The sequence below is a fragment of the Labrus mixtus genome, chromosome 5, assembly GCF_963584025.1.
Source record: "Labrus mixtus chromosome 5, fLabMix1.1, whole genome shotgun sequence".
NCBI lineage: Eukaryota > Metazoa > Chordata > Actinopteri > Labriformes > Labridae > Labrus > Labrus mixtus.
In genome coordinates this window covers 14,288,024-14,313,797 of record NC_083616.1, presented here as the reverse complement: position 1 = coordinate 14,313,797, position 25,774 = coordinate 14,288,024, and the positions used below count along the sequence as shown (strand labels likewise).

At 40.4% G+C, this 25,774-nt stretch overlaps 3 protein-coding genes and 1 non-coding gene across 5 annotated transcripts; 3 read left to right on the top strand and 1 right to left on the bottom strand.

Moving 5' to 3' along the window:
* The first annotated feature begins 1,349 nt into the window (after positions 1-1,349).
* arsk (arylsulfatase family, member K) lies at positions 1,350-4,952 on the top strand. The gene is made up of 8 exons (XM_061037971.1): positions 1,350-1,603; positions 1,805-1,934; positions 2,050-2,209; positions 2,498-2,780; positions 2,868-3,039; positions 3,226-3,450; positions 3,613-3,828; positions 3,911-4,952. The coding sequence occupies exons 1-8, from the start codon at positions 1,496-1,498 to the stop codon at positions 4,183-4,185; spliced, it is 1,569 nt and encodes a 522-aa protein (XP_060893954.1). The 5' UTR covers positions 1,350-1,495; the 3' UTR covers positions 4,186-4,952.
* Positions 4,953-5,449: 497 nt separating this feature from the next.
* skic3 (SKI3 subunit of superkiller complex) lies at positions 5,450-20,397 on the top strand. 2 transcript variants are annotated; one of them, XM_061037969.1, is made up of 41 exons: positions 5,450-5,475; positions 5,722-5,814; positions 5,950-6,093; positions 6,308-6,399; positions 6,495-6,570; positions 6,651-6,803; positions 6,948-7,046; positions 7,165-7,273; positions 7,415-7,555; positions 7,683-7,781; positions 8,696-8,820; positions 9,035-9,121; positions 9,377-9,480; positions 9,590-9,716; positions 9,931-10,110; positions 10,272-10,396; positions 10,508-10,758; positions 10,843-10,945; positions 11,094-11,276; positions 11,455-11,602; positions 11,690-11,768; positions 11,962-12,023; positions 12,113-12,169; positions 12,240-12,308; positions 12,718-12,792; positions 13,048-13,189; positions 13,291-13,384; positions 13,509-13,586; positions 13,694-13,818; positions 13,907-14,030; positions 14,412-14,636; positions 15,350-15,422; positions 15,578-15,631; positions 15,854-15,965; positions 16,250-16,378; positions 16,461-16,585; positions 17,593-17,757; positions 18,479-18,631; positions 18,855-18,985; positions 19,696-19,825; positions 20,042-20,397. In XM_061037969.1, the coding sequence occupies exons 2-41, from the start codon at positions 5,725-5,727 to the stop codon at positions 20,108-20,110; spliced, it is 4,707 nt and encodes a 1,568-aa protein (XP_060893952.1). In that variant the 5' UTR covers positions 5,450-5,475; positions 5,722-5,724; the 3' UTR covers positions 20,111-20,397. The 2 variants fall into 2 exon arrangements, with proteins under 2 accessions (XP_060893952.1, XP_060893953.1); XM_061037970.1 differs by having other exon boundaries at positions 5,458-5,475; positions 5,716-5,814.
* LOC132974775 (uncharacterized) lies at positions 20,274-25,748 on the bottom strand. The gene is made up of 4 exons (XM_061039049.1): positions 25,718-25,748; positions 24,577-25,278; positions 21,845-21,864; positions 20,274-21,409 (listed from the first exon to the last, which is right to left on the bottom strand). Exons 2-4 carry the CDS (start codon positions 25,231-25,233, stop codon positions 20,719-20,721), a joined length of 1,368 nt encoding a protein of 455 aa, XP_060895032.1. The 5' UTR covers positions 25,234-25,278; positions 25,718-25,748; the 3' UTR covers positions 20,274-20,718.
* trnai-aau (transfer RNA isoleucine (anticodon AAU)) lies at positions 22,047-22,120 on the top strand. Its single transcript has one exon. It is a non-coding gene; the product is annotated as a tRNA-Ile (tRNA).
* Positions 25,749-25,774: the final 26 nt, after the last annotated feature.

Genomic DNA, 25,774 nt, shown 5'->3' with positions numbered 1-25,774 from the left:
AATATAGTTCAATTAATGAATAGCACATCACCACACCCTGCCTTTTTTATTCGGGCTACATCTTGTCTGAGCATATGGCTTCAATGTCTGCACATGTTATATCATTGATACACATACCCCCTCCCCCCTCTCCCCCTATAGCCAAACTTACGACAATCTTTAGATCCGCGTTCAGTCACCAAAAAATAACAGCTGACTCTTGCATGAAGTCTGCAGCATGGAGCATTTGAAATTACTGTGCACTATTTATAATGTAGGGATGTAGACTGTGGCCCTGCTATTCAAGGCGTAAGACGGATAGCAGCCTGAAATAAACGCGTCCAATTTGTTCATTTATTTCATAAATTTGGTTGTTTTTGTCTCAAAATGATCAGTGCATGTATGGGGGGTTGGGACGTCTCATTGTGCTGTGTTACAGAAAAACAACTCTAAGGCTCAAAACGCCACCTGGTGGCCATCAGTGTTTCCACATTAACTGCAGCATTACCTGTTGAACATACTGATGTAGGGCCCACCTTGTTTTCAACAAACAAGTCATGACTGCAAAACAATAATGCGTTGTGACAATTGACCAAGTGCAGCTTCACTCAGGTAATACAGTGGAGAGACAATTCACATTTAAGCTACAAAAGTTGGTTATGAATGATATTTCAGTGCTTCAATTGCTGTTGCATGCATAGATTTAATAGCTTTGTCATAAGAAGTCTTGTCATAAGACGTCTTACTACATTTGGATTACATAAATATATTAGGATAGTACTTTATTGATCCCCAGAGGGGAAATTCGGGCGTTACAGCAGCACAGACAAGAAACTTAAAAAATACACATTAAACAGAATAGATAAGATAAATAAAAACAAAAACAAAAACAAAAACAGGGGGTATATACAGTACAAAATGAATGAAGTTAATTGAGAATTGAGACAGTATTTGCAGAGAATATTGTAAACAGTGTTATAGCCACCTGAAAATACAATACAATGTGTATATTATGCATGATAGTAGGCTACATATTGTACATGTGTAGTAAGTAGCCCACGTTGACGTGATCATGTCACTGCCTGTTCCATGACTAGTTGTCTTTTCTTGTTTTGTGAGAAGATTAATGCTGCCCTCTAGGGTTTACATTTTGTCATTACAACTTTGAAAAGCGGGGTTATTAATATTTAATACCACTGTAATGTTCTCAATATTTTTCTTTATTCGAATCATTGTTGGTGTTAATGATGAGTGTTTACCTAATATTGTAAGATGAGGGTAAAAACAGTGATTCCCCTCAGACTGCATGGCTGCTTATTTCGAAACGAAACAAGAAAACTCTTATTTTGAAAAGCGTAACCGGGACGTGAATGTGCAGTCGCACGACAGTGTCGAAAGTAAACCTATGAAGTTAACAGGAACAGAAATGTCTCTCCTCATTTCTTTTGGTCAGGCTGGACGAATCGCTTCTTTGAGGAATGGAAAACTCTTAATTTAAATGCGGTGAAACGCTGTCATGAATTTAGTTCTTTTGGCCTTTGTTGTCCTGTTTAGATTTTATGGTCACATTTCTTGCCAAAATGGATCAAGACCCAACATAGTGATGGTGATGAGTGACGCATTTGTAAGTTTGAAGTAGGGCGCTGTCAATTGATTTTCATCTATATTTAAAGTACCACAAACGATTACAAGTGATTTATTTATTTGTATTTATTTTGCAAGGCATTATTTGAGAAGTCAGGGCTGTAGCAAAAGATATCAGACTTTATTTTTCACATCGGTCCTTGGTTTTGAATTTGAGTTTTCCTCCTATCCTCTTCTGTAGGATGGCAGATTGACCTTTGATCCTGGCAGCAAAGTAGTACATCTGCCATACGTAAACTACCTCAGGGAGCTTGGTACCACTTTCCTCAATGCATACACCAACTCTCCAATCTGCTGCCCCTCAAGAGCAGGTCAGTTATCTGCTAAACGCAGTGCAATGATTTAACTATACACATTATGTTCTAACTAAGGTGTTAAAACAGTGGATTGCATATGAATCAAGAATCTTTTCGGACTGTTTCTCAGCAATGTGGAGCGGTCAGTTTGTTCACCTCACTCAGTCATGGAACAACTATAAGTGCCTCAATGCTAATGCAACGACATGGATGGACTTGCTTGAGGCGAATGGATATTTGACCAAGATGATGGGCAAGCTTGACTTCACCTCAGGGAGTCACTCTGTCAGGTAGGCAGAAACTGTGGGACAAATGGACAGGAGTGTCTATAAGATGGAGCCTGTATCTCAGATTAAAAAAACACACATTTTCTTATCAGTTCATCAAGATCCTGATCAGTTATACAAAAACACAAACAAAATAATTATTAGAGCTCTACCGATGAATTTAAAGAAAATACATTTTGTGTATGCTGGCAGCTATTCTCAGAAGAGTGTGAATGGTGCTTGTCTTTCCACTTCCCATTTTTTGATGCCTGCGTAATAGTATCTATGTGTATGCTTGCGCGACTTCCGCAGTAACCGAGTGGAGGCCTGGACACGAGATGTTCCGTTTCTCCTGCGGCAAGAGGGCCGGCCTGTCGCGCAACTTGTTGGGAACAAGTCAACGGTCAGGATCATGAGGAAAGACTGGGAAAACACAGACAAGGCCACCCAGTGGATCCACCAGAGAGGTGCAGCCTCTCACCAGCCCTTTGCTCTTTATCTCGGGCTCAATTTACCTCACCCCTATAGAACTGAGTCACTTGGGCCCACCGCAGGAGGATCAACTTTCCTTACGTCACCATACTGGCTGGAGAAGGCATGGCTTTTACTTCCCTGATTTCTGATTGTATATTTTTTTATGCAAGTGTAAATTAAATCTTAAGTCTTTTTTTTACACATGCAGGTGTCTTCAGAGCTCATCAATGTTCCTAAATGGCTGCCTGTATCGTCCATGCACCCCATTGACTACTACTCCACCTTCACCAAAAACTGCAGTGGTGATTTTACTGAGCAGGAAGTCAAAAGTATCAGGGCTTTCTATTATGCCATGTGTGCCGAAGCAGATTCCATGCTGGGTTAGTAGACTACAGTAATTTAGCAGCAGGGAGCTCTAAAGATGCTGAACATTGAAAATATCAAAGTTACATAGTTGCAACCTTTTCTGTCTTGTTCATTGTGCAGATCCTGTTTGAATAATGTATTTCAGCTGAATTAAAATTAAAGAATCCCAGCAGCCCCGTGCTTACCCACTTTCTCCCCAGGCCAAGTGATTTCAGCTCTGAGAGAGACCGGCCTGCTTAACAACACAATTATGATCTTTACGGCTGACCACGGAGAGTTAGCCATGGAGCACCAGCAGTTCTACAAGATGTCCATGTTTGAAGGCAGTTCCCATGTTCCGCTTTTGATCATAGGGCCTGGTCTGAAATCAGGCCTTCAGGTCGACCAACTTGTGTCTTTGGTTGATCTCTATCCAACTGTGCTCGGTAAGTAAGCTATTAAAGATTATTATATCATTCATTGTTTTTTTAAAAGGTGAAATCATAGTAGCGTACGTGGATGATTTTGATTTCCTGCATACTCCGAGGAAAGTCAAAGCATTACAAGGTTTCAGTCTGTCTTCATAAAAGCTCTTGTTTATTTTTCAGACTTTGCTGGTGTTCCAGCACCAGGGTTCATCAGTGGTTACTCGCTTCTTCCTCTGCTGTCCAAGGCCGGTTCTTTCTCCAAGAATCAGCATCCAGACTGGGTTCTGAGTGAATATCATGGTTGTAATGTAAATACCTCTACGTACATGCTAAGAAGTGGTCGGTGGAAATATATAGCCTACGCAGATGGCCTGAGTGTCCCCCCACAGCTTTTTGGTAAGTTCCTTTCTTCAAAAACTCAACTTCAGCCATGAAATCCTCACATGCATTCATGTTCTATATTCTTTGTGTTTTACAGACCTAACACTGGACAAGGAAGAACTTCATAATGTTGCCTTCAAATACCCAGATGTGCAGGCGCATCTGGACAAGCTATTGCGTAGCATTGTAGACTATCCTGAAGTCTCAGCAACTGTCCACCTATACAGTAAAAAAGCTTTTGGTGCTTGGCGTAATAGTTTAGGGGGAAACTACAGCCAGGTGATTGCTAGTCTGAGGTGGCATGTGGATTGGCAAAAAGATATGTTAGCCTATGAGAGAGCCATTGACAAATGGCTCTTTGGCTCTTTGTAATATCTTTTTTAATAGGTGATTTTTAATCATTTAATTTTGCCATTGCAAAATGGCATCATTCTCCCCTAAAAGAGACATGACTGAATACAAAGTGTCAGTTAAGGGATTAATGAGTAAAGCATAGACAGCTTAACTCTATCTCATGGATATCTCTATATCTATCTGTCTATCTCTACTATGGAGCAGAAGCTGTATGAGGAATGGTCAAGTACGAACAAGTTTAATGTCCTTCTATTATGCAAAAATAATTCAATATCCTACCGCCACATGCGGTGGCAATGAAAACAAAAAAACGTTGTGAAAAATGAAAAAAAATGTTGATGATAAGCCTATAATAAAAAAATATATGTAATCTGTTATGTTGTCTGCATTCATCTGTCACATCAGGCATATAGGTATATCTGATATCTTGCTCTTAAGATTACATTTGATGTTATATAATTGAGGTAACAGTCTAGTCTGATGATAGTGTTGGGGGTATTAACCTGTATTGGGTGGTAGTCTTTGTTGAAATACAGTCACAGCAGCACAATATTAGTAGTAACAAATGGCATTACAAGTTGTAGTGGTCATAGTGATAGGCTTGGAAGTCATCTGTCTTAGCTACAAGAAACACGTTTAGACAAGGCAATGTGTGGTATTGTAGGTCATTTACATTAAAGTAGAATTGTAAATACATTAATAGTTTATCAAAATACATAAATGTTTATTGAGGAAAATGCTACTTGGATATCTAAACCATTCCAAAATAAAGAATACCTAAATAAGCACTGTGCTGTGCCCACCCGTCCCTTCACTTATTGCATAGACAACAGAGTGCTGTAGATGTGTGCCTCTTTGTGGAAATAATCATGTAATAATTGATAATGAATAATATCAGATCATCCTTTTTAGCTGCCTGGACTAATGTCACGCCTCTTAAATGTTTTCACCTCAAAATAACTTTATAAAATACAACAACAAAATGAATTGAAGCGTGTTAAAATCAGGTTAAAATTCAAACGAATTCATTCTTTTTCCTTTTTTGAAGGCAGTAAGATAAAAGATAAAGATAAACTTTATTGATCTCCCGTGGGGGAAATTTGTGCATTACATTATTGTGTGTACATACCGTAGATCTTTATATTGAATATGGTACTGGGCCCATAGACTGTAAATATTAAGACTGGACCAAACTAAAAGTAGAAGCTAAAATTTGAAGGGCGTGAAGCCGGGTTGCCTTTCACTTCCGGGTCACACCACAGGAGCGGCGTCAATGTAAACATTGGGTTTCCTCAAGTAACAAAACCTGTACGAGCAAGTACAAAACAAACGCAATATTATCCGGTTTTAATAAAAGTGTTTCAGCAGTTATTATCTATAACTACACGGTTAAGATGCGCTGTTAAGCTCACAGCTAATGCCATCTAGCCCATTGACTGTACAGCTAGATAGCATACACTGCTAATGATATTTATATGGCTTACAACTTGTATGACTGACTCGCTGTGTATTTTTTAACTAAAATGTTTAAGTTAATATGTTTTTAAGTTACAGAAGATGTCGAGTAAAGAAGTGAAAACAGCGCTGAAGAGTGCCAGAGAGGCCATCAAAAACAAAGAGTTCAAAGAGGCTCTGAAACACTGCAAGGTAAAGTATCACTCAGATACTCAAATTGAGTATATTTAAAATGTAAATATTTACTAAGTATGGCTACTAAAAGAGGATATGAATCGTATCTGTCATCCTAAGATAATGACATTTCTCTCTTTATCATGGTTTAAGGCTGTTTTGAAACTTGAGAAGAACAATTATAATGCATGGGTGTTCATCGGCTTGGCTGCCAGTGAACTGGAGCAGCCGGATCAGTCACAGACTGCTTATAAAAAGGCTGTGGAGCTGGAGCCTGAGCAGCTACTTGCATGGCAGGTAAGGCGGATAATTGTAGTGGTTAGTGTTTCCAGATGATTCCAGGTGTATTAATATCTCCTCTTAGCCTTTGCATATCTTTACCAGCTGATGTGATCTGAATGTTCCTTTCAAATTGGCACAATCCTTTAAAAATGTGAGAATTCATACCATGTTGCGTATTTTAGCCCAATTCTAATAGGAATAGTGTCATTGAGATGCTGTTGTGTTTTAGGGCTTGGCTAATCTTTATGAGAAGACAGATCAGTGGGATTTCAAAGTAGAGCTTCCAGACATCTATCAGAAGCTCGTGGATCTGTATGCAAGGTAATGTAAAAAAAAATGTTCTTGTTCCAACTAGTGTAACATTTTTTTAATGTTGTAATGTTTTGATTTAATCTCATAATGTTCTCCATTTACAGCTCTGACAAAACCAAATGTTATGAGATGATTAAAAAGCTATCTGATGTCTATCAGTCTGACAAAGAGTATTTGAAGGTATGTTTTGAAAAGGAGATTATGTATACATTGTTTTGTGTTCTTTTTGCACATGAAGACATTCGTATGTTTGCTTGTAGTTGGCAAAGGTTTGGCGCCAGCTCCTTCAGCTGAAGGAGGAGGAGTCTGCGGACAAGAAGGAGTTACTGCAGCTTTGGCAACAGATGACCCAACTTCTCTCAGACTGCCTCAAGGAGGGAGGGCATGACCCAACAAAAGAAACTCAACAGCATGTAAGACTTCTCCAACTTTTGACAGTTTATTTTTTTCAGGAGCTCAAATTTCTTCCTCTGGCTGAAAAAAATATATATATATTTGGTGGTGTTTTAGTGCACATGTCTTAATACAATCTTACATTTGGTTATTGTGATCATCAGTTAATCACAGCATTTGAGAAGGCCATGGTTCTCATGGATCCTGTACCAGGAGAGGAACACAAGAAGGTCTCGGCTGACTATGTCAAATGTCTTTCTAATGTAAGTGCAATCCTATGTTTAGAATATGCGTGTGTGTGTTTAAAAAAAGATGGATAACCTACCTTATACTTATCCCTGTACAATCATCAGCTGAATCACATTTCTCTCCTTATTGTAGCTTCCACAAGAAGAAGTCAAAATAAAAGAGGCATGTGAGTCTATGCTGACCCTTTACCCCGACCAAAGTTATCCTCTTGAAGTCCTTTGTTCTCACTACCTCAGAAAAGGTACGGTGCAGTATTGTCACTTCATTTATTAAATCTGAAGCGACAGAATTCAAAGATATTTTCACAGATGTTCAACAGCTTTGTACAAAATAAGTTTCAAGGCTTCAGGATAAATCAATCCATGTTTTTATTTATTTAAAGGTGTTCTTAATGAGGATGCATTGAGCTGTTTCTCACGACTCCTGGCTCTGGACCCTAACAGTGGATTAGGTCTCTTGGGTCTGGGCACCAAAGCCCTGCAAGAAGGAAGGTATAAGGACGCCATAAAGGACCTAGCCCAAGGTGAGGTTGTGCATCAACTCTGAAAGGCACCTGCCACTGGATACCTAAGATTTAAACTCTGTGACAATCTCTGAAACCCAGAATCTTGGTGATAAAAACCCATGGAATTTTCCCTTTTGTTTTTCAGGGCTGAAGAAAAAGAGCTCCAGTACAGGATGGTACAGTCTGGCTGAGGCTCAGTTAAAAATGCACAGATACTCAGACTGTGCTCTGTCATGCTCCCAAGGTGGGTGTTATCTGCTTTATATCACTTTAGTTATCAATATGACCTCTGAGCAGCAAGAATAATTGATCCAGTTAGTCCATCTTAATGTATCCAATCAGCCAACATTAGTTCATTGGAAATACACTGCTCCAAAAAATTATGGGAACACTTTATTCACAGATCAAATTTTGGTGAAGGAATTAGTGAAGGATCCAAAATCGTACTGAAAGTAAAAGATTGAAATCAAAGACTGATCCAACGTTTATGAATTTAATAATGGCGATTCATTATGGGTGTCAGTAGTGTGTATGGCCCCCTGTGTGTCTGTATGCACATTGACAACGTCTGGGCATGCTCCTGATGAGTCGGCGGATGATGTCCCAGGGTATATCCTCCTAGACCTGGACCAGGGCATCAGTCAGCACCTGGACAGTCTGTGGCTGATCTTGGTGGCATCAGATGCACTGATTCATAACGTCCCATAGGTGCTCAATTGGATTTAGGTCAGGGCAATAAGAGGGCCAATCAATGCCTCCGTCATCCAGGGACAGCCCACACACTCTGGCCACATCACAAGAGTCCGGAAGAATGAGGAGGGAGAAAATGTCTGTGACCACCACATGTAAAAAACATTCCTGTTTTGGGGGTGGTCTTGCTTTTGCATCACCATTGAACATGTGGCCACTTCCAATTGCAACAAAGCAGGTGAAATTGCTTCACAGTCACTTGTGCTTCCTTAATGGACAGCTTGATATCCCTGAACTCGAACTGACTTGGTGTTGTACTGTGACAATTAAGTGATCCTATAATTTGTTTTAGCAGGGCGTAAAAAAGGGATTTATGAACTAAAAAATGTGGACAATTACTTTCAAAAGGAAGCTGCTTTTTGTTGCTGAAGCAAATCATGAACGTATTGTTGTTTTTGTTTCTCTTAGGTCTTACAGTGTGTGACTCTGGAGACATGGAAGTTAGAGGCAAACTGCTCAGGCTGAAACTAGAGGCGTTAGTCAGGAGTGGAGGACAGACGGCTGCTGAACAGGCTTTGGACACATTTTCCCAGGTAATAAATGTAACATCTACCCCTTTATTCTTCAGGTTGTTGTTGTTTGTACTTTTTTTCGTAGTTTTTGTTGTTTTACGTGATTTAGCGGGAATTAATTCAGCAGATTATTTGAAGGTTTGATTTATTCTCGGTGAAGTGTAAGGTTTTGCAGTTATAACTCTCGACATGTGTGTGTTGTCTCATGTTATAACTATGTTCTTTTTTTTAATAGATCCCAGATGCTGGAAAATACCCAGTTTTAATGGCCCTGAAAGGATGTGCCTACCTAAACAAGGGACACGTTGAACAAGCTCTTAAGGTTGAAAACCTTTACCCTACTGAAATATGTCTTTTAAGATGTCAGATATGACATATGACACTCTAGTGTTGCAGTAAAATGATTCACTTAATGTGTAACTTAAAGTAAGCACATTTTAAACTATGAAGGCATAAAAAAATCACAGCTTCAAATAGACTTCTGTCCTCTCTTTCTACACTGGGTAAAAAAATAATTGATCCTTTTTATTGGACACAAGATGAGGTTATGCAAAGTAAACTATTTGATGTACTGTAGGAGTCGTCAGAGCTGCTGGCCTCCGATCCTAAGCTGGCCCAGGGGTTTGTTCTAAGAGGACTGGCACAGTTGGCTCAGGAACAGCAGGAGCTGGCAGAGGAAAGGTAAAAACTGCACGTCCTCTTTTGTGTGCATGTCTGTTTATAATCTGTGGCACTGTAGTCTCTTTCGCTCTCCTTGTAAACTTTTCTCTTTTGCTCTTTTGTTTTTCAGTTTTCTAATGGCGACCAGCCTGAGTCCGGACAGTGGAGAGTATTTTTTCTTGCTTGGTAAACTCTACTGGGATATGGGAGAAGAGACTCGTAAAGACAGGACTAAAGCTCAGACACATTTTCTGAAGGTAAGCATCATTTTTAAATGCAATTGGTGGCAGGTTAGGAGGGATTGTATTTTACAACAAATTAATTAAAAAAAACCTGTTCAGTCTCTGAATCAATGGTCCAGTTTAATTGAAATCAGTGTTTAGCAGTCGTTTGTATTGCTTGATGTCAGAAGTGTAGAGCTGAATGAACTCTTGCTTTTAAAGCTTATTATATATATTTACTTTATTTCAGGCTGCAAAGTTGGACCCACATCTCGGTTGTGTGTTCCGCTACCTTGGACATTATTACCGAGAGGTGGCGAGTGATCCCGGCCGGGCTCGAGGCTGCTATAAGAAGGCCTTTGAGCTGGATGATGATGATGCTGAGTCTGGAGCTGCCTCGGTGGATCTCAGTATGGAGCAGGGCCATATGGTAGTAAAAAAAAAAAAAGTCTGGACTACTTGTGTGATGTTGGTTCTTTGTTATAGTGTTTCCTTACTTGTCCCCCTTTACTGTCTGTACCCTCCCGTGATCCTATTTTAATCTATTTCCCATTTTTCGATTCTTCTCTTCCTTCCACTTAAATGCCTCAGGCCGCTGCCTTAGCATCACTTCAGTCTGTGATTGAGAAAGCCACTCCGGGCTCAGCTAAATGGGCTTGGATGAGACGAGGGCTTTACCACCTGAAGGTCGGAGAACATCAACAAGCTACAGCTGAGTAAGACATCTTAATCTCAGGCATTACAATATATAACCTCTCTTTTATATTCAAAATGATCTAAAGTATTTTTTGTGTTTGCCTGGTTGACCATTCATTTCATGTTTATAGTCTGCAGGCAGCTCTGAGAGCAGACCCCGAGGACTGGGTGTGTTGGGAGTGTTTAGGTGAGGCTTACTTAAACCGCCATAGCTTCACAGCAGCTCTGAAGGCCTTCAGTAAGGCCCATCAGCTTCAACCCTCCTCCATCTACAGTGTGTACCAGGCTGCTGCTATCAAACAAACTCTAGGCAAATTCAAGGAGGCAGTTGCAGAGTACCTGCAGATCACAGCACAACAGGACTACGTTCCTGCTCTTAAAGGTAGATGTTATTTAAGACTCATGTATACATCCATAAGTCATATACATGTTGATTAGACCGTGTTTGGTATGTTCTGTTGTTCAGGTCTTGGGGAATGCCAGCTAGCTCTAGCGAAAAGTTTAATGGAGGACTGCAGAGATGGGGGAGCCATTGACCTCATTCAACAAGCCATACAGAACCTTTACAGGTAAATTCTAGACATTTCATTCATTTGTCAAATGTATTTATACATTTGGAAATAAAATAAGTCTCTCTCTGTAATTCATTGAATCGCAGTGTCACATACACTGTTCCAGTTTCCCCAATCAATCCTTTCACATTTCTGTGCTCCTCAGAGCTGTGACGCTGCGTCCTGACCTGTCCTGTTTGTGGAAACTGCTCGGAGATGCTTGCACTGCAGTAAGCACTGTGTCGCCTAACAGAGCCCAGGTTGTAGTCCCTGCCGAGCTGGCTGGTTTGAACCCCAACACCCAGAACCCCACACTGAATAAGGCCCAGGCACTGAAAGTCGGTGAGAGGTATGAACACAAACAAGCTGAGCTGTCAATCAATCTGACAATCTGAGCTGTCAATGTCAAACCATACATTAATTACATTCGTAAGCTATATAAAAAAGAAATTGAAGAAGTTATCGGCATGATACTACTTTATTTTACACTCAGACTGTGAGAATTGACTTCATCTTTTTGTCTGCAGGTGTTATGCCCGAGCTTTGAAGCTGATGTCTGAGGTCCCCAGTCTTTGGTACGACCTAGGACTCAACCTCTACCACCAGTCCAGACTTCCCAGTATCACTGAGGAAGACCAGAATTCTCCATCCCTGCTCCTAGAGAAGGCCCAGCTGGTAATTCGCCGAATATTACATAACCAGAGCTTTTTGCATTCTTTGCCTTAAAGAGGAGTCTTTGAAAATGTGTTCTCCCTTTGTTAGTGTTTGAAAAAGGCGATCATGAAGGACAGTGGGAACTACTGCTACTGGAATGCATTGGGGGTGATTTCCATGAGCAAAGGTAACACACTGTATGTCTCTTGTGAATAGTAGTAGCATAAGCAATAGTCAGTAGCTACTTCCTTCGAGAAAAGCGTCTGTGCTGAAGTTTTTAGAGCAAATGTATGAATCTGTTAAATACACTTACTTGGGTTTGATCTGTGTCACAGGAAGTGATTTAGTTTAATGTATTCACTTTTCATTTGCTACTTCAGGTGTTGAGAACTTTGCTCTGGCTCAACATTGCTTCATCAAGTCCACACAAGTTGAATCAAATGTAAGTACTGCACCTTTCAAATGTCTAGTTTCGTATTCTCACCAAACCTTTGTGTGGTATTAAACTTTTTTTTTAATATTCCATCACAGAATGTCACTGCTTGGACTAACCTTGGTACCCTGTATTTGAAGAAGGACAATATAGAGGTTTGTGTGATCATTGTTCTAATCATGTAGGTGTACATTTATGTGTTGTAACCCATTCTCTTTTTCTTAGCTTGCACATGAGGCCTTCAAGATTGCCCAGTCACTGGAGCCGCTTTACGTCAACTGCTGGATTGGACAGGTACGAATACATTATTTGGAAAAGGGCGCTTTTTGACCTTTTTGGATAAATTTACACTTTTCACATACGGTAATGCACAGTTCTTATAATTCCCATACTTTATATGCATACATGTTTGACGTACAGTCCGGCAAAATCTTGCAGCAACCTATCAAGAGAAAAGGACAATTGGGTAACATGTTATAGGTTGCCTTGTTGCTATAGTACTGGGGTTGTAAGATGTTAAGGAAAATGAAATTTAAGTTTGCTGGGCCTTTTTTTACAAAGTGAAACAAAGTTTTGTTTTTGCCTTTTGATTACACTAAACAAAAAGACATATCAGTGTCCAAGTATCTGTAGAACGTGATCTTTGTATTCCCTTTGTTTTATCGGTCTAATTGATAGTTGTGTCCCTTTGTCCTCCTCCCAGGCGCTGATAGCAGAGAGAGTGGGAAGCTATGACACCATGGATCTTTTCAGGCACACCACTGAACTCAGCACTCATGTGGGTGACCACGGTTGCTATTGTAATACCCATTAATTAGCTAGATAATAACAGTTGAGTCTCTGCTTTAGCTTTCCCTGACACTTTGATACAATTTTAGCTGTTACCCTTTGCTCCTAATAGAAAGTCACTAGGGGCTATACCACAGCAAATCAGAAGAGTTTTAATTATCTACCCTGTCAGAGTCTGTGTACGTCTTACCTTTCTCTGCTTTTTTCATCTGCATCTCTCTAACAATGGCCTTTCCACGTGCAGATTGAGGGAGTGAAAGGTTATGCCTTTTGGGTTTGTTCCACCCTGTTGGATAAGAACAACAGAGACTCTGAACTGTACCGCTACAACATCGTCCAGATGAACGCCATCTCTGCCGCTCAGGTTGCTCTCAGCAAGTACACAGGTGCAGCATCTGTTTGTGTGTTGATGTTCTTGTTCTTACATCCACAGTGGTATTTGAATCATGTGTCCCAGATGATTTATAACATGACCTTTATTTCTCAGAGAGGATCCAGTCTGACCCTGATGCCTTCATTATGCTTGGCTTCCTGAATGAGCATCTGCAGCTGAAGAGGCAGGCCTTACATGCTTATCAACGGTGGGTGTCTTGGTTGAAAAGAACTAGAGACAAACAATGTTGTAGCTGTATCTTCAAAGGAAAATGTGAAAAACTCATATTTATTATCACTTCAGCATCCTAATTCTGTACTCTCCGTCCTCAGAGCTGTTGAGCTGCTTCAGTCCATGACCTCAACAGAAGAGCTGGCTTTTGCTCTGGGCAGCTATGGCCGTGCTTTGTGGTAAGCAGCTGTTGCATTGCTTTAAACTGTGACGGTCTTTGAAAGCAGTTTTTCAAACACTCCTAACTCAACTCCATTCTTCATATGTCCCGCTGTCTGGATTTCAGCACGTCAGGCCAGTGGGAGGAGGCGGTGCGTGTTTATAATTCCACTCCCCTGCAGGAGCTCAGTGATCTGGTTGGCCTGGCGCTGGCCTACTGCAGGGCAGGACTCATCTCAGAGAGCATCAACGGTGGGGACTTGGAGACAAATGAAAATCAGAGATTTAGTGTGTTTTCATGCTGTGAATAAATGTTTTTTGTTTTTTTTGTATATTGTAGCCTATGAACGTGCCTTGGCTGTGGCATCCAGTGAGAAGGAGAAGGCTTACATATTGACGGCTCTGGCCCTCCTTCAGCACCGGCAGGGTAACCTGGATCCAGCCAAGACTCTGCTGTTCAAATGGTGAGTCCACAGTATTTTTTTGTACTGTACCAGTGGGTTTTGTTTGTTTGCCCTGTTCCACCAACTTGAATGCTGTTCATAGGTTGTCTTTTGTTTGTGTGTTTTCCTAACCAGTCTTCATTCACATGTTATCCCTGAAAAAATAAACATTTTCTAGAGATCTATCATATCAATGTACATAAAAGGGATGTGTAAATATTGTCAAATTCTTAATTGACGAGTATTAATTGCCAGAGCTTCCTGTTAGGTTATGCCAAGGAAAATCAGTCACAACAGAAAATGTTGCAAATGCATTAAATTATGGTAATTCTTCATAATACTGTTACTATATTAACATTAAAATCAAAAGAGTTGATCTTCCTGCTTTCTTCCCCCCCCCAGCTCAATGTTAAAAGAGCCAATCTCAGAGTCTCTGCTGTGTTTATGTGCACTGGGATTGGTCCACAATGATGCTACATTAGCTGCTGCTGCCCTGTCTGAGCTGCTGAAGCGAGGTCCAGGCTCAGGGAATGTTGTCGAGCAGAGATGTCTACTTACCTGCACTCTACTGGCCCTGCAGGGCAACTACAGTGCCGTGCAAAGAGAGGCTTCCAGAGCTGTGCACAGGTAAACTTTAGTGCAGTGGTAACTGGTCTATCCTTCCAGACCCACCACCACAACCTTAATGACAAATTGCAACCCAAATTTCTGAAAATGTTCCATGCATCAGTTTTATTTACTGATAAAGGGTGCCGTTTGGACTTCAGACAGTAAAAAACATTTGGCAGGGCTAAGAGAAGGAACACAAGCATGTTTAAAAAGCGCTTCATAGACTTTTTGACAGTTTTCTTTCAGACACACACTTGGCGATCGACTAAAAGCATCTCTGTGACCCATTTTTGGGTCCCGACCCACCAGTTGAGAACCTCTAATTTAGTGTGCACTACTGATATGCTTTAATAGGATACCTTAATTGGAATTTTAAAAGATAATTTGTAAATCACTGTGATTACTTATTACATGTTTAGTTCTACTTTTACACCTTGTTTGAGTGCATATTAGGATCACTAACAAAATGAAGAGTGAAATTATGCTGAGCATGTTTGAGTGCATTTTTACTAGAATTACTATTTTGAGTTTAAGGTCAGTTTTAAAGTAAATTTCTGCACCTCAAGTACCTGTACATATATGTGCCTTCTTCAGGACTATTGAGAAAGGTCTGTTGACAAACGTACCATGTCTTCTATCACAGTATAAATGACTGACATTATAGGAAAGGCTTGTAAGTTAAGGCACCAATTCTACAGCGTTTTTTTTTTTTTTGTCCAACGTATTTACAGCAACCCTGGAAACCCCTCTCTGTGGGCCCTGCTGTCCAGACTGGTACCACAATACCATCCCAGGAAAGCAAATGTAAGTCCTCGAACATGCACAAAAATGTCACTAAGAATAAACCCAGGAAATCCATTGTACTCATTAACTTAGGGGCCTTGTCCACTTTTGCTGAAATGCTACTGGACAGCTGTAGTAGAGGTATTCTGATGTTTTTTATCTGCTGTGTGTTTCAGGGTGGAGCGATGGCTGGTCAGGTGGCATGTCTCTCTAGTATGACCCAAGGAAAGGTAAAAGAGTCATTGTTATAAGTTGAAATGTCTGTGTGTAACTTTATCTGTGGTTACCTGTTATTCTTCTTAACCTCTATAGCGTTGAATCTATATTACACTTTAGATATGTTGTCATACGAAGAAGCAAATACATTTACTGTAAAATACCTTCAATATGGACTCTGGTGTCTTTGCCTCAGTATTTATGAAACTAAGTTGTTCTAACATGTGTTCATGCAGAGGGCGCTGTTGCACAGTGGGTTGAACCAGTTGGCAAATGGGAGACACTCTGGAGAGGACAGTCACAGGAATGCACTGAAGACTATGCAGAGAGCTGTGCTGCTCTGTCCTGGTATCTATGCACACACACACACACACACACACACACACACACACTAAGAGATTCATCTTTTTCATAAAAGGTTACATTTCTTATTTTTTTAAAAAGATACATTTAACCTCGAAAACAAGATAAAGACGTTGAGAGATACATCACGTCAACCCTGTTAGATTGATTCAATTCATTTTTTCCATTTGTCACACACAAAGTCTTTTTAAAAATTCCTATTTCATGAATGTAAAGTGATCCTACGTCTACCATTAAACGACTGTGTCCGCTCTTCACTTACATTTCAGATGATCCGGCGACATGGGCGGGGTTAATGGCTGCCTGTCACGCAGAAAACACTTCCTGTTATCTCTCTGGTTCCGCTCCTCGCATACAAGGACTGGAACAAACCCTCATGTCAATGGTTTCTGAGAAAGGTGTGTGCTTCAGTGTATCCTCCTGGTGTTTACTATTTTCCGGGTCTTCAAGTGTTTTAACTGATGATTCTCTGTATCCCAGTGCAAAGTGTGGAGGAGATAGAGCGCCCTCTTGTCCAGACTCTAGAAGGCTGGGTACTACAACAGGCAGTGACTGGTCTCATGTTAGGCGGGCAGCTGGAGCAGGCAGAAGCCCTCTGCTCTCAGGTGTGATGTGAACACAAAAATACACACACAAATGTCTCCCGTCAGAGACATACTTATCTAATTGTTCATTTAAACTCTTCTTTCCATTTTCTAAAACGGGAGTTGTGCTGTTTGGGAGATTTAATAAATCATACTGCTAAATAAGATTGTCTAAGGAACAGACACTGTCATAAGCGAAACTAGAGGGAGGCCTAGTTGTCACCGGGGTCTGGACCTTGGTTGATGTAAAAAGCAAATCTGTAGGCTAAAATCAAGACACTGTCATTTATTTGACATTTCATTTCTCTCTCTCTCTCGCTCTCTCTCTCTCTCTCTCTCTCTGCCTCTCTATTTTTTCCTTTGTCATTATTACATGTTTATTTACAACTAAATTAAACCATTTGTGTCATACAAAACAACCTATGAACTCGAACAAAAGAACTCTTTAAGTCCACGTTTGTCAAAGCTGTGTGAAAATCTGCCAAATGAACACTAACAGAGATTTCCCAAAATCACCCAGTCTTTCCCAGAAGACTAGATGATATATAAACATTCTCTACGTTTTTCTACTTGTGTGCTTCTGTGGTGTGCATTTGAGTATGTGTGGTTCAACTTTTTAGTCCTTTACCAACCACATCCCTGACAATTCCAAGCTGCTGTTAGCAAGCCAACTACTAGTAAGCTAGTTAACATTACTGATAGCTTGCTTACTGTTACCTTGGATTGCAAGCCTTTCTTGATGTAGTGTTTAATAACTTTAGTTAGTAAGTGGTTAAGTAATTGAGTTACCTATTCTACAAAAGTATGTAAGAATACAAATCTTATTGTATCTATTTTTTGTATGTCTTTCTAATATATGAATCAGGAAGTGCTAAAATGACAGCAGTTAATCAGATTTATTATGTTGATAGGTCTGCCTTTTAGTTAGCTGTTTACATTCCTCCACGAGCATGACATCACAGGAAAAATGTCTACCGTGTGACTATGATTTATTGCTAAACTATTCTTGTTTGCCTGTTTTGTTCCAGGTGCTGAATGTTTCCCCAGAACACCCAGCAGTGATGCTGTCACTGACCCAGGTGCAGTGTCATCACCTCCTTGTTGCCAACACCGGTGCTGTCCTCCCAGACTCTGTATTGGACCAGCTGAACAAAACTGTGATGATGAACCCCACCAATGTTGGTGCATGGCACGTACGTGGACGCTCACTCATTTCATTACCAGAACTCTGATTTGCAGAGAATTAATGATGAGTTATTTGTCTTTTAATTCAAGCACCAGTTGTTTTATTGTATGAAACCTAAAACCATGCAGACTAATATTTGGAGAAAACAACCAACGCGAACACACACACACTTTTTAGTAAGGCTTGAAATAATGATGCTCCGTCTTTGGTGGTCACTTGTTTTAATGATATTTTATTTCCCACTCAAACCAAAGAGCCTAGTTGTCTTGCTTCCAGAGAGACACCAGCCTAATTAACTCATTTTCTGTGCTTTGCTTGAGACCTCAGATTGTTGCTATTATTTTTGAACGGCTGAAACCAACAGGAAGATGTAGCAAAAGAGCCAGGCACCCTTGTTAAGCAACATTTGGCAGATTGTAGGGATGTTTAAAGACCACAAATGTGACAGTACACATTTGTGTTGCGTAATATGTGTTGCTGTTTCACGAGGCAATGGATTATTTATCATTCAAAATCCTTGTGAAAACTCTTAAGTTTATTATGAGAAGAATATTCTTTTCTTTCTTTCCTCTGTACTTTTAACCTTCCTGCCGACAATCTCCACTCTGCCAATCCTTCACCTGTCATATCTCCTCTCCCACTTGTCCCTCCGTTAATCTCGCTAACTCACCTTTACTCCCACTCATCTGTGATCTTTTAATCACCCTCCTCTTCTCTCGCTCTCTCAGTGGCTGGCCGAGGTGTACCGCAGCCAGGGCCTGCTGGTCCAGGCAGTCATGGCTTACAAGCAGAGTCTGCAGATCGCCTCACAGCTCGGCCTGCACAGCAGCCAGGTGGCCAGCCTGCTCCGGCTAGCCCTGCTAGCCCTAGGACCCTGTATGGTGAGTTCATGCATCTCATGTAACATAAATCTAGAAGCAAAATGTTCCTGATTTTCTCCATTTCAGATACAGCTTATACAGAAAAAAAACTATTTGATCTGATTCCTGCAATACTTTGACCAGCAACTTGTTGATGTATTACTTATAGTGCTTATAGATTAATAAAACGTAGTCTTTGTAGGTTTGTTTTTTATACTTAACTTTGTGTTTCCTGACCTCTCAGGCGGGCATCCCAGGAAATGACTGGACAGATCTCATACTTGAAGCCACCACTGAGGTCTTGAAGCTGGGTTCTTCACCTATGGCCCTCCTTTTCCAGGCCCTGCTCCAATATGTGACTAAGACGGCTGCTAGGTCAGTGCTTAACTCTGTGCTCTGTTTACTATGCAGCAGGAAGAATGCAAATGCACATTCATGTTCCAGATGTGTTGGTTGTGATGTGTTTATATGCAAAGGATTTTATCCCATTTGTCTGTAAGTATAATACACTGTATCCAGAGGGATTAAATCAATAATAAGATTTCAGAAACTTCTGATTTATTCCTCCATCTGTCTTCTCCACATGTTGATACTTGTGGCACTGAGAGGCAATACAACGTTTTCCTGTCCTGAAATAATAGCCTTCTGTCTCCACCTCACAGGGCTGCCAGGTTTCTTAATTAGAAATCTACATTCGCCAAAGAGCTGAGGAGAGCAAATATACCGATCATAAACTGGCTAAACTGCAGGAACTTTTCTGTGCTAACCCATGATCACAATATCACAGGCCATTTCATGCGAAGACTTCATCTTAGCACATAAATAAGAAAAGTAATAGGGTTTCAACACACTGCCACAGAAGAAGAATGTTTTTGCCAGCTAAAAGCTAGACTGCAAGTCTGATCCAATTCAGTTTGTTTTTAAGATCTAATGAGTAAAGTTTTAATTCAGCACCATTAGGACAATTAGGAATACACATTATATGCTTCCTGCTAACTTATTTCACAAATTCTACTCCGTCAAAAATAGTAAATATTAACAAGGCTCGTATATGAAATGCTTGATCATTTATGTCTTCACTGCAGGGAAACCAGGCGTTTGTTGGAGAGGCTGGTGTACGCCCCCTCTCAAGACATCCCAGTGACAGTGGTGCAGGTGGCCGGCTGGTACCTCCTCAGACACCTGCATGCCAAAAACGACCAAGAGCTCATCAATGTGAGCACACAGCTGTCTCATGTACACTACTCTGTGTTTTTCTGGTTTAATATTCATAATATAAAGTGTATGTTTCTAACTTTGACTTGAGTGGAAGCAGCAATAGCACATAAAAGGAGAATCTGAAACTACAAATACTTCCCTTTTACATCACTGTTTTTTGAGTTCATCACAGACTTGGTGAGCTTTTTTTCATTCCTCTTTTTTTTTTTGCAGGTTCTTTTGCAACACGCCAAAAAGAACGGACATCAAAGACTGCTGGAGTTTCACGCAACGCTTGCCTAAACTTCATCCTGAAAATCTTCAATTCAGCAACACGATACAATTTAATCATGCGACAAAGTGAGTTTATCCTTGTCACCAATTCAGCTTTTCTTTTCACTTAAAATAAAATCATAACAAAGAGGACACCATGGATTATAAGAATGACATTTTATTTGCTTTATGCTATTCTTTGGTTTGATTTTATTCAGGAAATCCAAGTCATGAGCTTTGGCACATATTCAGAATGTACTTCAAATAACACATCCAATATCCATGTTCAGGAGTAAATAAAAGCAATTTGCTCAATATGTGAGATTGTCTTCTTGATTGTAAAACTCCTTATGCATACTGATAGGTTAAAATAAGATATCATATAGTGAATGCGTTATATCATTGACAGTACTTTGAATATAGAAAACATCTAAAGATCCTCAACACGTGTTCAGTAAAAACTATTATTCAATAACAGTCGAACACGGTATAGTTGTAAAGGGAAGAAACCAAAGAAACCCTCAAACAAAATGTTGACACTTGTTTCCAGCGCATTACATAAAATGGCTTTAATTTCCTCATCACAAAATAAAAATGCTCATGTTCCATGTTTCTAAGTTGCACAGTGCATAAGACCCTCAGTTACCGGCTGAACAAACATGCTTGGTCATGAGGGTGCAGATGTTTTGCCCGCAGCCCCAGCATTGCTGCTTGATGTGTGGAGAGTGTGTCTGTGTCTTCCTCTTACACAGTGAGCACACATCCACAGCACCACCAACATGTGATGCTGCACTCCCATCTCCCCTGGCAGTGTTTCTGTTGGCTACAAGCTGTTGGAGCTCCGTCAGTACTGTGCTCGGGGCCTTTGCAACTCCTACGACCTCCACTCTTTTGGGGTCAAACACACAATCCTCCTCCAGACCGCTGGGAACAGCCTTCATGCCACACTTGGGGGGCACCCAAGCGGTGTCATAGCCCTGACTGTTCCAGGTGTACTGCATGGGATGATTGTCCTGGTCAATACGCTTGACACGACCCACGCGCACACCTAACTCGAGGACCACGCGGTCATCAGGGTTATTTTTTAATGGGTAACGCTCTGCCTTCCTTTTATCACGGCTGACATACACACCCTTTCCCAGCATGCCACCTGATGACTGTCGAAAGCCACTGGCAATGATGATTCGTGCGTTGGCAATGCTGGTGCCATGGTACATGGTGTAGACACCGCTGTCTCTGGGCGCCTGAGAGGCCCCCAGCTCCACACGAGGGGAGTCATCATCATAGGTCACGTCCCAGCCAAAGAACTGCAGTGACATCCTGAGGAAGCTGTTGAGGAAGAAAGAATTTAGTGAACACAAAAATGTCCTCATGTTATAATAGATTCAAAAAAAATGGTTGTCTCGCTTTCTTGACCTGTTTTTTTTAAAAATGAATTGCTGAAAACTGTGAGTCGATAATGCAGGTCTGTCTTAGAAAACCATAGCCTAACGTTGTTGTTCTGAAGTTATTTCCTATACAGATTCCTTTACCTATATGCCACCGCGATTACACAAGTAGTACAGCGTCATGTGGCGTTTGAATAAAACTCACTTTTACCTTTTTGTAGCTTTCTTTTTTAATTCCAAGAAATAAACCGAACGGGTGTTCGTGTTACTTAGGCTACCTTTAAAAAGTTAAGGTTAAGTAAGCTTGGTTAAACATTTGCAATGTCTGTCAGTGTTTGAAAGAGAGCAGCCTTCAGATAGATGTCATAACGTTAACCTTACAGGTTCATTTATGACCTGTCAGGTTCACGTGGTTGATTATTTTAGTTAAATAGTGAGGTTAAAAACTTACCGTCAGTTCGGTCTCGTACTTCAGGAAACTTTCACTTTCTGTTATGAAGTAACATGACGTACTTCCTATTTGCATCAGAGTACGAATTGGATGAATCAATTACCATGTACTGACGTGGGGCCATGTAGGCCGGTTAGCTCAGTTGGTTAGAGCGTGGTGCTAATAACGCCAAGGTCGCGGGTTCGATCCCCGTACGGGCCACATAGTTTTCCTACCATCATGTATCAATAGCCTTGTTTGTTTAAAGGTGTCTAATAACTTGATAATTGATCCTATACAATGTCGTCTTTTGGAAATGGCCAGCTGTTGATCATGCCATGTAGTTCCTCTGCACCTTTAAGAAAAAGCAAAAGACCCAGCTCTTTCATGAATACCTATATAACTTAATGATGATGGTCTCCATGTTATTGATGATGATGATGATGATGATGATGATGGTTGTGATGATGGTTTTTGTTTAATAACGATGACTTATAAGATGGTTTCTATACTGATTAGAGCTCTCAAGAACTGCCGTCAATGTTGTGCTTTGCCTCTGTGCGATTCCTGTCAGCACCTGTGTGTCCAATCGGACTCAAAGCTGATCGTTTGCTCTTACTGACATTGTTCCCTTTTTTCTAGATCCTTGCTTGTGTTGTACTTACTCTCTGATGTACGTCGCTTTGGATAAAAGCGTCTGCTAAGTGAATTGTAGAATTGTAGAATGTATGTTGATGATCTGACCACTCTCACTTTGTTTAGCTGTACTACTGCTGAAGTCAGAACCTGAGTTACCTTTACTGGCCAGACAATATAGGCTATCCTAGGAATGTGCTCTCTAAAATCATTAAATATTAATCAATACACTTGTATTGTACATCGGAGTAGGCAGTGGTTAAGATTGCATAGAATGCTGAAATACCCACAATAATAAATTATGTGGTTACATAAACGTTTATTGTCATGATTTGGTATTATTTAGTTTTGTATTTTCAGTGTTTAGTGTTTCTCTATGTTCTAGTCGGTTTTGTTCATTCTCGAGTTCTGTGTGTCTTCAGTGTTTCAGGTATTTTATTTTGTAGTTGTCCTCAGTGTTTCTTGTGTCCATTCCTTCCTCTAGTTTGTTTCCCTCCAGTGTGATTGTCCTCATTGTCTTCACCTGTGTTATTAGTCTCACCTGTGTTTGATTACCCCTGTGTCTATTTAGTCTCTGTGTTTCTTCCCTTCTGTGTCAGTTCATTGTATGTGTTTGTCGGTGTCATTTGTTGCATGTCAGTTTACCCGTGGCTCTTTCTCTTGTTGGATTTTTTGGAAGTAAGTTTTTGTTTGCCTTTTGGTTAAAGAATAAATAGTTTTAGTGAATCCTGCATCTGGGTCCTCCTCTTTGTTTTCGTGATCCGTGGCATTTATTAATTTACTAGAAAGTATATAGATCTATGTCAGATGAAGAGGATAATAATATTCACATGATTAACTGTGTGCATATTAAAGATCATTCTCATCTTATTTGCATTCACAGATGGTGAAGTGCCTTTCCATGAGTCAAACTTGTGTATTTTGATTTCAGAGCAGAGCAATATAAGCAACATTGTAATGTAATTTTATACTATTTAAATTATAAAGCGGTTAATGTATAATTATTCTTGCACCCAAAAAAAAAAGCTTATGGTTGCAGACTCCCTTCATCCCCCTATCTCTGTGCAATTTACGCAAAATCTTTCTACTGGAATAGTACCTGCTTTTAGACTGTCTGGCAATTTGATCAAAACAAACGTATTAAGGAATATGCAAAACATTAACATGACACCTTCTGAAATAATTAAGCTCAAATTCAAATAAAGGCTACTTCTTAAGACACAGCACATGTTACAAAAAGCATTGGCAATCACAGTGAGGGAAAACTTTGCATCAGCCTTTACTGGCAATACTGGTCCGTCTCACTTCAGTCCTCAGGCCTATCTCTGTATGCCTACTTGGTTTACAACATAACCTTGACTGTGAACATATCCTCTCACCTTTTTTGTCAGTCATCCTCATTATCCTGACTTTTGTGATGTCTTCTGTTTTATCATGAAATGTTTTTTTTTTTTTTTCTGAGGAATGAATGCATCCAAACTCTCTTCCTTAAACACTCAGGACAAATTGAAAATCATAGGTTTGATAACACAACAATAACATTTATTAGTATTCTGATACATGATTTAGGGTACAGCACATTTAGGATTTACTCCATAGAAAATAACTTGTGTCTCCTGGAATTTTTTTTTTGCTATATATAATGTATAACATTCTTAAACTACTGCAGTTGAATAGGAACATAACATTGACACTTTCTCAACATGATACTGCACAAATAACAAAAAAAAATGTAAGTGACTTGATTCAACTTATTTTTAACTGTAAGCAGAGTTAAACTTTTGAAAAGAAAATTCTGTAGGTCCCTAAAGCCTCCCTTGCATAACTATTTGAACACATTCCATAAATTATATTTTGTATGGAGAAAAAAAGATTGTCTATTTAAGTCATGTTTACAAAGTGAGATTACACATTGAGTTTTAAGTTGTGGGTCTTATCCATATCAGTGGAGTTTTCTCTCCAGTCAGGGTCAAGCTCAAAGGCCATATGGATATAGCATCATAACTCCCTCTTGTTTTCAAGCTAACCCCTTTCCCCTAGGCTGGACAGAAGTGCTTGGCCATGAGGATGCAGATGTTTTTTCCACACTTCCAGCACTGCTGTGTGATGTGTGGAGAGCCCTGCTGGGTCTTCCTCTTACACAGTGGGCACAAATCTGCACCCTTTCCTCCGTTTGCGGGGCCTTTGGATGACTTTGCAATAAGCTGCTTCAGCTCGCGCTCTGTGTTGCTGTCAGGGGCTTTTGCGATTCCTACCACCTCGACTCTTTTGGGGTCGAACACGCAATCCTCCTCTAAGCCGCTGCGCACAGCACTGAGACCACACTTGGGGGGCACCCAGGCGGTGTCATAGCCATGACTGTTCCAGTTGAACTGCATGGGATGGTTGTCCTGGTCGATACGTTTGACGCGGCCAACACGCACACGCAGTTTAAAGACCATCCTGTCTGAAGTCAAGCTGTTCAATGGATAATTAGATGCCTTTTTTATATCACGACTGACATACACTCCCCTTCCCAGCATGCCCTTTGTTGACTGTTGAAACCCATTGGAAATGATGTGACGTGCGCTGGCAATACTGGTGCCATGGTACATAGTGTAGACTCCACGGTTTTGGGGTTTCTGGGAATGTTCCAACTCCACACCGGAAAAAGAGGCACCATCATCCACCACCTCCCAGCCACAGAACTGCACAGACATCCTGATGAAGCAGTGTGGCGACGTTTATCTAGTCTGTCTGAAGCTCTGTGAGAAATGAAATTAGAAGACGTGGCATCCTGTTAGAACTCTTTCAGGAGCAGAGAGGGTGTGAACTTCATTTAACAAAAACATCTCGGTGAGTGCAGCCCGGTGTTTCTCTAACTATTTATTTAGGCTAAATGCCAAAAAGAACATTTTCACCCACCCCCCATTAACTTACTTATTTTAGCTGTATTAATAAATGTTTCTACTTAAATCTCTGCGACCCGTATTAGTTTCAGTGCACTAGTTTTCATTTTTTTCATGTGTAGGCCTCGAAGTTTGTGAACCAAAATCTTGGCCATCGAAAAAAGGTCACCGCGGTTATAGACCACAGACCTGTGTCAGTGATGTTATTGTTCACTAAATTTGATCATGTGTCAGGTAAACACTCTCATTCTATCATTTAAAAAAAGTTATTTGACGTGCAAAGTGACGAACTCACCGTCTATGAACAGCCGCTTTCCCTGTCAGCTTTGTTGTTTCACTTTCATTTCTGTAA

Bases quoted from the DNA above. Each gene is read 5' to 3' on its own strand.
- arsk (XM_061037971.1), top strand. From the start codon at position 1,496: ATGAATTTAGTTCTTTTGGCCTTTGTTGTCCTGTTTAGATTTTATGGT. The intron at 3,040-3,225 runs GTTAGTAGACTA...CTTTCTCCCCAG, and splicing joins CGAAGCAGATTCCATGCTGG to GCCAAGTGATTTCAGCTCTG. The intron at 3,829-3,910 runs GTAAGTTCCTTT...TGTGTTTTACAG, and splicing joins TGTCCCCCCACAGCTTTTTG to ACCTAACACTGGACAAGGAA.
- skic3 (XM_061037969.1), top strand. From the start codon at position 5,725: ATGTCGAGTAAAGAAGTGAAAACAGCGCTGAAGAGTGCCAGAGAGGCC. The intron at 6,400-6,494 runs GTAATGTAAAAA...CTCCATTTACAG, and splicing joins CTCGTGGATCTGTATGCAAG to CTCTGACAAAACCAAATGTT. The intron at 7,556-7,682 runs GTGAGGTTGTGC...TTTGTTTTTCAG, and splicing joins CATAAAGGACCTAGCCCAAG to GGCTGAAGAAAAAGAGCTCC.
- LOC132974775 (XM_061039049.1), bottom strand. From the start codon at position 25,233: ATGTCTGTGCAGTTCTGTGGCTGGGAGGTGGTGGATGATGGTGCCTCT. The intron at 21,865-24,576 runs GCCTAGGGGAAA...TGAACCTGACAG, and splicing joins TGGCCAAGCACTTCTGTCCA to GTCATAAATGAACCTGTAAG. The intron at 21,410-21,844 runs GTTAACGTTATG...CTTCCTCAACAG, and splicing joins GTCATAAATGAACCTGTAAG to CTTCCTCAGGATGTCACTGC.